The 11030-nt window shown below is 42.2% G+C and overlaps 1 protein-coding gene across 1 annotated transcript; it reads left to right on the top strand.

Annotated features, from left to right (window-relative positions):
• The first annotated feature begins 714 nt into the window (after positions 1-714).
• On the top strand, positions 715-9268 carry LOC134136604 (N-acetyllactosaminide beta-1,6-N-acetylglucosaminyl-transferase-like). Its single transcript, XM_062568518.1, has 3 exons — positions 715-1615; positions 7266-7358; positions 8780-9268. The coding sequence occupies exons 1-3, from the start codon at positions 715-717 to the stop codon at positions 8968-8970; spliced, it is 1185 nt and encodes a 394-aa protein (XP_062424502.1). The 3' UTR covers positions 8971-9268.
• Positions 9269-11030: the final 1762 nt, after the last annotated feature.

The following is an 11030-nucleotide window of genomic DNA, read 5'->3' as shown; positions in this document are numbered from 1 at the left end:
TTTATAGGAGTTTCTGTAGTTGTTAAACAATTGTTTGTCATTCTTGTTTTTTTGTTTGCGGGGAGGGGGAAGGAGACGGTATGATCTGTTCTGGATTATTGTTCTGTAACATTCAGCTGCTTTTGAAGCTACCTTTGAACTCTGCAAGAAATAGGATTTTAAAAAAGCAGCACATACGCACTCAGATATAACCAGAGCGCACCAAGCATCAAATCTGGCAGCCTCCCACAGCCGCAGCACATAGCCCAGCTGCCCCCGAGGAGGATGCAGATCCCTGGGGAAATGATTCTGGGAAAACCTCCCGCGTTTCCTAACTTTCTTCTGTTTCCTTTATTTTTTTTCTTTTTCCCCTCCGTGTTTCCAGTTGTTTTAACCGTTCTGTGGCAGCCTCGGGCTCCCCTGGGCGCGGCCGCCGCTGGGGCCGTTCGGGCCCGGTGCACGCGACATGGCGGCGCAGCGCACGCGACATGGCGGGGCTGCCCGCGCGCCCCGCCGGCCGCCCGCGCGCCCTGTCAGGCCGAGGGGCGCCCCGCGGCCGCCGCGCTGCCGGGCGAGGCGCAGCCCCTGGGCGGCGGCGCGACGCGGCGCGGCGCCAAGGCCGGCCCTTCCCTCCCCATCCCCGGCCCTTCCTCTGCTCTCCTCTCCCCTCCCCTCCCCGCCCCGCGGGGCGGTGGCGACACCTCCTCCCCCGCGGCCAGATGGCGGGCGACGGCCATGCGGCGCCTGCGGGCGGCCCTGCTGCTGGCCGCGGGGCTGCTGGGTGCTGCTGTGCTGCTGAGGTGGCGGCGGGTGGTGGCGGGTGGCACCGCCGAGGGCGCCGAGCTGGAGCGGGCCTGCCGCAGGTTGCTGGCCGGCCAAGCCCCCTTCACCTGGGCCCAGGGGCTGCAACCGGCGCCGGCGGGGCCCTCCTGCAGCGAGTACGTGGCCCGCAGCCGCTACATCACCCGTGCCCTCTCAGCTGAGGAGGCCGCCTTCCCGCTCGCCTACATCATGACCCTGCACAAGGAGTTTGAGACCTTCGAGCGGCTCTTCCGGGCAGTGTACATGCCCCAGAACATCTACTGTATCCATGTGGACCAGAAGGCGCCGGTTGCCTTTCAGCAGGCAGTACGGCGCCTGGTGGGCTGTTTCCCCAACGTGTTCCTGGCCTCCAAGATGGAGCAGGTGGTCTATGGTGGCATATCCCGCCTGCGGGCTGACCTCAACTGCATGAGAGACCTGCTGGCTTCTGCCGTGCCCTGGAAGTACCTGCTCAACACCTGCGGGCAGGACTTCCCCTTGAAGACCAACCGGGAAATCATCCGGTTCCTTAAGGGCTTCAGAGGCAAAAACATCACTCCTGGGGTGCTGCCGCCGGCCCATGTCACCGTGCGCACCCAGTTCGTGCACAGGGAGCAGGCCCAGCACAACACCTCGGGTTTGGTCACCCCCAAGGTGCGCAAGGCGCCTCCGCCTCACAACCTCACCATCTACTTTGGCTCTGCTTATGTGGCCGTCACCCGGCCCTTTGTGGAGTTTGTGCTCCGGGACCGCCGTGCCCGTGACCTGCTGGCTTGGTCTGAGGATACCTACAGCCCCGATGAGCACTTCTGGGTGACCCTCAACAGGATTCCAGGTAGGCTGCAGGGTCGGGTGAGGGCTTGGGGTCCTCATCCCAGGCGTCTGTCACCTCAGGGAGGAGAAGGGAGAGGTCTCCTTAGATGACATCAATTGGCTGTTAGATGGTGTGGGCTGATTGTCATGGTCGCTACAGCTCACCTCCCCACGGAGGTGTTTCCACCTGTAGCTCTAGGTGGTGGCTCACCAAGGGGTTGTCATCACTTATTTTACACAGAGAAACACTCAGGCAGGAGGCCGCCTGGCCGCAGGTGAAGTGCTTGTTGGCCGACACTAGTTGCAAATCTAGGAAGAGGTATCAAGCCTCCTTGTTTTTGCCTTCTTGTCCAAGCTGTGTTCTGGTGGAAATAGCCTCTCTTAGGTGGCAGGGAGGCATCAGAGATCTCCTGTGCTTTGATGGGGTTTTGCTAGGTGATGAGTCCAGGGAAATCACATCTTCCTGCTGAGGAGCAGTAACCATGTGTACCCTGTAAGACCCAGGGATTGGGTTTGCATTATTTACAGCAGGGCTTGTGGTGGTGATGCTGCACAGCAAGCTATAGGTGAGCAGTTGGTTACAGCCACAGCTATCATCCAGTCACTTTTAATCCCCATGCTGTTTTTCCTGTGATTCTTAATTTTGGGTGGATTGTAGTTGAAGAGAGAATGAGCTCTTTCGAAGTTCTGTGAGATAGAAGTGAAAGGCACAGCACCGTTACCAGATAGCATTCCTTCACTTGAGCTCACTGTGTTAGCGCTAGCATCCTTAAATGAAGGAAGTGGAGGATCCTCACTGTAAGGAAAGATTTCTATTCTTTTTAGTTGTACTGTCTCCTTAGTCCCACATGTATTTGCTTGTTGTATTATCTTATTACTCTAAAAGGCACCGTAGGGATTTGTGCATTTTCAAATCCATCTCGCACCACAAAATGCTGTTGGACTGCATACCTTCACTTGTAGAGGATAGAGTATGTATTTGCCCAGCCCAGCATGTTTCCTAAACATAAATATCTGGTGTCAGAGTCCAGCAAAAGTTATCACTGATTTCAACAGGTCTTACAGAATAATAATACCTGTCAACTCCAAAGATGACTTGTACACCATTTTGCGCAGATTTTTGAAGTATAATTTCCTGTGCACCTGTTTATCAAGTGCAGGAGGAAAGCTTAGATCAGATTAGTGGCTTGGAAATGTAAAGAAATTGTCCCCTTCCCTAAATAAAGATGCAAATGGGGAAGCATAGGCTGCTTCAGAAGACTAGTTAAGAGTAGTCTGTGTCAGCTTGCCTTTAGCCGATGCATTGATTTGATCTTGGAATTACAGGTGCAGAACTTCAAAGCAAATCAGCCAGCCTTTTATGCTGTAACATTTCAGAAATGTAAACACAGCATCTTGATTCATGTAAGCTGTGGACATCTTGATAATACATGGTAGCAATGGAAGAAGGCAGAGGAACAGGCTCCCTCTTGCAGCCAGCACATGCAAATCAACTGTTGTTGGAATTTCAGTGAAAAAAATAGAAAACGGAAGGAAGAGCTTAGAATGTGCTGAGAAACACATTGTGTTGCCCTTGTCCTGTGGATGAGATCCAGATTCTGAATCAGAGTTTATTTGACTTGCCCCCAAACTCTTTCTTTGAATGAAAGGTGCTTAGAGTATCGAGTCCTCTCAAGACACTGCTAAGAGAAAGCGTGTGCCCTGCTTCCCAAGCAGTGTTTTGCAGTCACCAGAACTGCACTGATCAGATATGAAGACAGCCACAATTGGCTGCAAAGATAGGGCAGTGCCTTTAATTCATTTCTTCCCCTGGTGTGTATTTGAAATTCACTTCCTTTGCTGTGGGCACTTTGAAAATCAGAAAAATAAATTGTCGCAAATAAGGGTGATCCCAGTTGTGTGATTTTGTTTTTTAATTACATGCAGTCAGAAGCATTGCACTTCCACCATCCACCTTATTTTCCCTCCAGCAACCATCAATTAAAATGTGGAGATACTGGCCATATTTCTCTACCTATGCTAAATGAAAAGGAGTCAGAGATGAGGCTGTCAGTGTTTTAGTTGACAGGGTAGTAGTATTCAGTATTGCTGCCCTTGAGGCTGCTCTTCCCCTCCATGTTTTTAGTGATAAAACATCTTTAGTCACAATGGAGTGTTAGATGAGAGCTTAATAAAAGTAGAGCAGCTCATACCTCATTTTGTATTTTCACCATCAGCATATCTTTTCAGACCAACCATATTTATAAAAACAGATCTCAAGAACAGATTCCGAATATGAAACCAGTCAGTAAAGTTATCATATAATAGAATAAACAAATACTTAAAGGAAAGTGCATTAATCTCTCTCTCTTTTTTTTTTTTTTCCAGTGCTAAGCTACTTTTTTCCCTACTTTTTGACTAACTTATAAAATTGCCTAGTTTCCTTAATTCAGGAGATAGTGAGTAATGTGAAGTCAGTAATTTTGTATTCCTGTAAGGCAGTGCCTTTCATCAGTTTTGTGGATATCCTGAGGTAATTCCTGTTTTATCAGTCTTCTTTCTGCTTTACCATAGTGTCAGCATATTCCAAGTTTTTCCTCACACCGCGTTTACTGCCATCTGTTGTGAACAGGTTTTTAATTTAAAAGGATAATGCATGTCCCAGACCATTTAAATTGTTTATCCCCTGCCATCACTGCGTCTTTTTGTCTTTTATGAAGTGTTATCATTAGTTTAATGCTTTATCTGAAAGAAAAACATTTTTTTGAACTCCGTCTAGGAGAGAATCACTCTTTTTAGAACATTACTTTATTTGAAAATGGCCCAATATACAAAGAGGGGGGGGAATAAGAAGATTGTGAAGTTCTGATTATTGCTGCCACATATTTCTGTTTATCGCAAAATGTTATAGTGGTTCTGTTGTTAGAGCTTGCAGTCCTTTTGCCTCTGACAGAAGAGTTGTGAATGAGTATTTGTCAATAATTATTCTTATTTATGAGGGAGATGCTGCACTTACAAACACAAAACAAAGCAAGCAAGGAGAAAAAGTATGTTAGTTAATTTTTCTTCTATCAATTTTCTCTCTCTCTCTCTCTCTCAAAAAAAAAAAAAAAAAAAAAACCCTCAAGCCCTTGTCATTGTTCAGTGTCTTATGCTTCTGTTTTCTCTGTTCTCTTTAAGCTCACAAGCAAAGTAGTTGTTAGGCTACAGTAACTATAGAGATACTGTATTTGTTACCATGGGGGGGGGGGGCGGGGGGAAGTAACAAAATCTTCCTTTGATTTTGCCTTTGACTTGGACTTAGGATGATCACACTATTTCAGTTATTGCTTTATCACCTCTAGTTTTGCAAATGTTCTGCAGTAGCCAGCTGAAAATGGGCTTTAAAGAACTGCTATTAAATTAGCCTTATTAAAATTCTTGTTTTCTAGCAAAATAAATATATGTACCCACATTTTAAATGAAATTATGAAAACTGGAAAGAGGGTTAATTGGCATTCAAGAAAGAGAGAAGTCAGAACTAGAGATTCAAATGTCTCTTTAATTAAAAATATCTTTGAAGGACTTGTTTTCCCTGTCTTTGCACAGGCCCTGCAACTCTAAACCAATGCTTTTAGGCATTTTGTCAAAGCTGTAGAAGACTTATCTCTAATCTCTGTGTAAATCAAGAAAAAATACTTTGTTTTCCATGTACAGAGTCAGTACAAATGACTGATAATAATACAAAAATTATGAAGCTTGAGCAAAAAAATATTTTCATAAAAAGCTTCATAGTTCCCTCCCTTTCCACTCAAATAATTGCTTCCTTAAAAAAGGAAAACAGGAGGAAGTAGTAGTAACAGATTTTAAATACTTATATTCAAAATCTGGGGAGAAAGAAACCCTCACCTTGGAAGTATTGAGCTGTTAAAATAGCTTAACCTTTGTCTTATATATGATTTGAGTATTATCAGTGGTTATTAGCATTTAATAGTAGTAATACTTATTACTGTTGTTACTGTTAGACACCTTACACTGTTATCATTAAATAGACATGCTTCCTGTGTGTACAGAAGAGATTGACGAGATTCACAGACTTCAGCGTCCCTTACAGAGCAGCTTTCAGAAAGAGGGGCTCTGGGGTGGGATCTGCGCTTCAGCTGTGCAGTGTGCAGTACATAACTGAGGTGCCCTGTCTGCTCCAGCCTCTTGCGCCTTTGAGCATTGAGGTGTGCAGGAAACATAGAGGTTAATACAAATCTTCTCCTCTCTGATCACCACTACCCATTAGCGCTGTTACTACTGCTTTTCACATTTGTTAAAAGCCTTGAGTCATGCCTCAATGATAACACTAAATGAATTCTTTGCATTTGAGCAAGTTGCGTTTTTTTCTTTCTTTTCAGCTTCATTAGGAAAAAGCAGAAATAATTTCTGGGTTTTTGTACCTGCCACCATGCATGTTGACTACCCAAACATTGCCATGTTCTGCCATTTGATAACCCAGATGCAGTGGCACAATAATCATTTACTGGGCCTGAAAGAACAAAACACATTTAGTCTTTTCAAACATGGAAACAAATTATATACAAGTGTTAGTGTTTCAGTGAGAAGTTGGTGCTTTTCAGTTTTACTTAGCAAAGTGGTTTGTACATCAGGTGGCAGTTACAAAGTCTGTATCATTATTTTGTTCTCGAACAATTACTTGAGCCACTAAGAAAGATAAAATCTGCGGAAAGCAGTTAAGTTTATAGAAAGCTTTTATTATTTTATGCCACTTGCCTTTCATTTTTTTGCCATATTCTGAAGACAATTTTAAGAAGTGCTTTAATAAAGTTCTTTCATTGAATTGAATACAATATTGCAGAACAGATCAGTTGCAGGGATTTTCCTGGCTCTAACTACATGATCAGCCTCTTGTTTTCAAATGACAAAGACTATGCCCTGGCAATGGTTTGTTACAGTTACTGCCTTTATTTGAAGATACTGAAATTCCCATGTCTCAGAAGCATTGCCCACAGATTGCACAAGCAACACCTGTTTACTTTTCAGCAAATATCAGATACTGAATGTTCAGCATTTTCCTTACGCCTTATGACTTTGAAAGGGTGTTTGCCTGGTTATAGCAGGACTTACTGTTTAAGGTCAAGGAGAAGCCTTCCTTGCAGTTTATGATCTGGACAAGTCCTGTGATCTGTCTCTGTCTAGACTTAATATATTATTATATAATGCTATAGGCTATAATTCAGTTTCAGCAGCTCCATCCAGCTATACAGTGCTTGAATTTGTTCTATTGATCTCTTTTCTTTTTATTAAAAAAAGTATTTACTGTTACCTCATATGAAGGTAGTATGTGTCTGTGGCATGGTGTTCAAAGAGCACTTGGAGGGTACTACTGGTTATGAAAGCATCATGAATGATCATATATGCATGCATTATCATACTAAAGGTTGTTGCAAAGGAAGGATTTTATTTTGCAAGTGAAATTAGTTAGATCTTTTAGACCATCATCTTGTTTACATCATAAAAGCTGCTTTCAGCTAGGAAATACTACAACAAGTTGATGTGCAGAAACATGCTTGGCATCTGTTCATTTGTGTATTACTAGGTATTTCATCCCAGTTCTGTAAAGAAAGACCCCAGAGAACAGACATAAAACTGAACACATAACTGTTAAAAGGACTAATTGTTTTATTTTCTATGTTGCCCAATTGCAGGTGTCCCTGGCTCCATGCCCAATGCGTTGTGGGAAGGTGACCTGAAAGCTGTGAAGTGGATTGATATGGAAGAGCGCCATGGAGGTTGTCATGGTAGTGTGTACATTTTTTCCCCCATTTCTTCTTCCTGTACATACAGTCAAAAAGATTTAGCTGTTTTTCTTCTAGTCTTACAGCCTCTAATAATAATGTAAGACAGTCTTTAAATAGTACTGCATAGGGGATAAGACATGAAAAAGAAGTCGCCTCCTCCATAGCCCTTATGCAGTGAATAATAGCCACATAAAATAAACAGAAATGTGGAACAGTTCCTTCTTGATCAGAAACTTTTATAGAATATATCAGCCTTGGGAAGGGAGGATATGTGGCAACTTACATTTCACAAGAGCTAGCTGACAATTGTAGGCCCTGGGGAATTTTCTTGTATGTGGGTGGGAACAGCCCATGTGTTCTTAGCCCTGGGACTCAGAACTTCTAGAGCCAACAGCTGTATAATTGACACACTTTCTTGTGAGTTCGACAAAGCACAGCTCTCAGCTCTTACATTGATGCCATTTAGAGCCACAACTGGCAGGAAGCATAAGGAACTCAGAGTTTATGGAAGTGCTGTTCCTATTTGCTCTCTGGCCTTCTTTTCCAAGAGTGGTTGCCCTCTAATGTGAGGGTGACTGCGCAGGTCATAAAGCTACAGGTAATAGAAGTTTGTCAGCAGAGCATCTTCAGGTAGGCTGAAATAGAGTTGTGGTTCTGGGTTTGATTCTCAAAGCCATTCTGACAATTTGAAGTTGATTTCTCCTCTCAATTGGAATGAGGGGTTAAAACTTCACTGTAGGACAATTTCTGGAAAAAAAACATTTAGGTTTAGAACATTTGTTTTACAATTTGAAACTGTTGGAATTTTGAGTTTTTCTTTTTCATATTGCTTCATGACAGGACATTAGCAATATATAGTCTGTTGTGTGGAGCGCTTCTGGTCACTGATCTGTACGTTATATGCTACTACAGCTGAAATATAAAAGTGGAAAGAAAAAGGGAATAAAAAAACTTTTTGGGAATTTTAATCAGCTTAAATTAACAGCAGTTTCACATCAGCATAACTACACTGAAATTAGTGAAACTGCCCCAGTATCAACCAGAAGTATTCAGTGGAAAACCCTATATAAGTAAAAGTAACTGTTTCTGTTCACAGACAGAAGGAAATTCACTTGTCTATTGTGTTACAGCCTTGTCTTAAAAAACATCTGAGATAGTAACACATCTTTTTATGATCTGTCTGCTTATTCAGAAATTTTGCTTATTATCTATTCCTAAGTAACTTTCTTGATATCACTCCAGTGTTCATAGGTATTCCATTTGTACATCCAATGTGCTTTTTAGCAGATTTATTGGTGTAGGGGATTATTTGTAGTAGGTTTGCAGATAAGACTTTTAAAAAAGAATGATTTGGATTCTAGAGGATGCCTATGGGAAAAAAAGTGAATTCTGACAATGCTTTTTTTTTCTTTTCCCTGCAGGTCATTATGTCAGAGACATTTGTGTATATGGAACAGGTGACCTCAAGTGGCTTTTTAACTCCTCCTGTCTGTTTGCGAATAAGTTTGAGCTAAGAACATACCCACTTACTGTGGAGTGTCTGGAATTAAGACATCGAAAGAGAACCTTGTCTCAGAGTGAGATTCAAGTGGAACCAAACTGGTATTTTTAGTTAAGAAAAAGCCAGGCTACAGGCTACAACATAAATAAAAGTGGTCAGGAAAATAGCAGCAGAAATCTAATTTTTGCTGTTCCGGAAGCGTAAACTCAACAGACAGGTTTCTTTAGGATTTTCTGTAGATGGAGTTTGGGTCAATTTGTCTCAAACTACCTTCAAATCTAGCCTTTCATTTAACACCAAGAGACCAAAATGTGAAAGATGCGAAAAGAGAAACTAAGGTAAAGCTTCTTTAGGAGCTGCTCTGTTTGCATTTTTGCCATTTTTAACGGTGTTTTTTCAGCCCCAACTTTTGCCTAGCTACAGAGTCTTTGCTATCTTTTTCTGTATAAACATGTATAGAATCATGCATCCCTGGAATTTCTTGTACATATAAGACAAGTAGTGCGCACTGATGAGCAAAAAGATGACGAGTCACAACCAGTAAGATCTTAAAAGCAGGAACACAACATGTAGCTATACCTACAGACATTGTTTTGTCAAAGATACTAATATTTGATGCAGAGAACACAGGAAAGTACTAGAAATGGAAGAAAGACACTGCACTTCCAGATCCTGGCTCTCCTTTAAACATCTGTCAGGACGAGATTTGTGAATCAAAAGAGCATCTTTTATTAGACTAATGGGTGTGGTTAGAAAAATCAGATAGGCTTTCAGGCTTTCCATGGCTGAAAACAAGGGCTTGTGTATTTGGCTATTTGGCTTACTTGGCCAACTGGAAGAGCTGGAAAAACTTTTTTTAAAAAAAGAAAAAGATAAATATTTTCAAGACTGAAAGAGCAGTAGCTGAGCTTTGACAATAACCCAGCAATTCTATCTCATATTTTGATAGGGCATTAGCATTCTTCCCAAGTTTATTTCCTTTGATCATAATACAAAAGTTAATACACATACTTAACCTCAGGTTTCAATTCATCAAAGTCCTGTTTTTATCTTCCAGTAATAGCCACTAGAGGGAGGGCATCAAATATCTGAGCAGATTTTCCTTTCCAAATCTGTATAACCTTCTAAAGCATAAAAAAACCCCTAAAACCCCTGCAATGCATATAATGTCTCAGCACATTGGGCATGCCATAGAGAAAATTAGGCCCAGGAATATTTTAGTGTGGAATACAGAAGGTGAAGGTTAGAGATATCAGTCACTGTGTCCTGAAAAACAAAGCAGGGAAGTAAAACTGTGAATGCTTCTTCCTGTAGTTCCAGCAGGTTGTATTTATGAAGCATTTTAGCGGCATTGTTGAATGACCTGGTCAGCAGCATTGAGGCAGTGTAAATTGAGATGCCTGAAATTTAGGGATAGTATCTGCTGCTATCCAGCCTCTCCAGAACAAGCAAAGGTGACTCAATGAGTCCCTCCTAAAAAATAGCAATTTACCATGAGCTTTATTTAGCTGTTGCTAATTTCAGCTTTTTCTAACAAATTGGATTGCAAACTGCAACAGTTCAGAAATGACAATGCATCGTATTCAGCTGTCCCAAAGCATAGTTGGTAACCTCCAGGGAAGAGGTTGAATGGACAGGATCTGTTCAGTCAATTTATTCTGCATTTATTGCTGTCAACACCTGACAATATAGGTTCTGGCACAAAAGGATCAAGAATTTATCTCCAGAGCAGAACTTTAGTGGAAATCTTGTTCATTTTTTTGTGGAGAGGGAGAAGAGGACAGTTTTAGTAGCTTGCTGCCATGGTGGCAGCTGAAGGAAGAAGTATGCTATGGAGAGTCATTCTTTGAAAAAGGTAGTTTTAGGGTGTCCAATTTAAGACAGTGCTGAAGCCAGGCCCCTGTTGTTCTGTCAAGCTGAATATCCCACAAACTGAAATATTCCACATGCATAACAGGTGTTCTCACAGTTTCATGTGAATATTTAAAGTAGCACAGAGTATCGGGGAAATGAGATACCATTTCATTGTTCAGACTCCAGAAAATACAGGATAGAAATAAATGGCAAAATATCTCTCAATAGCAGAGCATTAAGCCTGGCAATCTGAAGCCACAGAAATAAGAGTATTTTACTCTGAGCTTTAAAAGAAAGAAATAGGACTGAATTAAGCA

This window comes from Rhea pennata, chromosome 2, assembly GCF_028389875.1.
Source record: "Rhea pennata isolate bPtePen1 chromosome 2, bPtePen1.pri, whole genome shotgun sequence".
NCBI lineage: Eukaryota > Metazoa > Chordata > Aves > Rheiformes > Rheidae > Rhea > Rhea pennata.
The sequence above is the reverse complement of the archived record's forward strand: the minus strand, read 5'-3'. Positions and strand labels throughout refer to the sequence as shown.

What these genes read in the sequence shown, in the direction of transcription:
- LOC134136604 (XM_062568518.1), top strand. Translation starts at nt 715, where the DNA reads ATGCGGCGCCTGCGGGCGGCCCTGCTGCTGGCCGCGGGGCTGCTGGGT. An exon ending in GACCCTCAACAGGATTCCAG is followed by an intron (nt 1,616 to 7,265) that starts GTAGGCTGCAGG and finishes GCCCAATTGCAG; the next exon opens with GTGTCCCTGGCTCCATGCCC. An exon ending in GCGCCATGGAGGTTGTCATG is followed by an intron (nt 7,359 to 8,779) that starts GTAGTGTGTACA and finishes TTTTCCCTGCAG; the next exon opens with GTCATTATGTCAGAGACATT.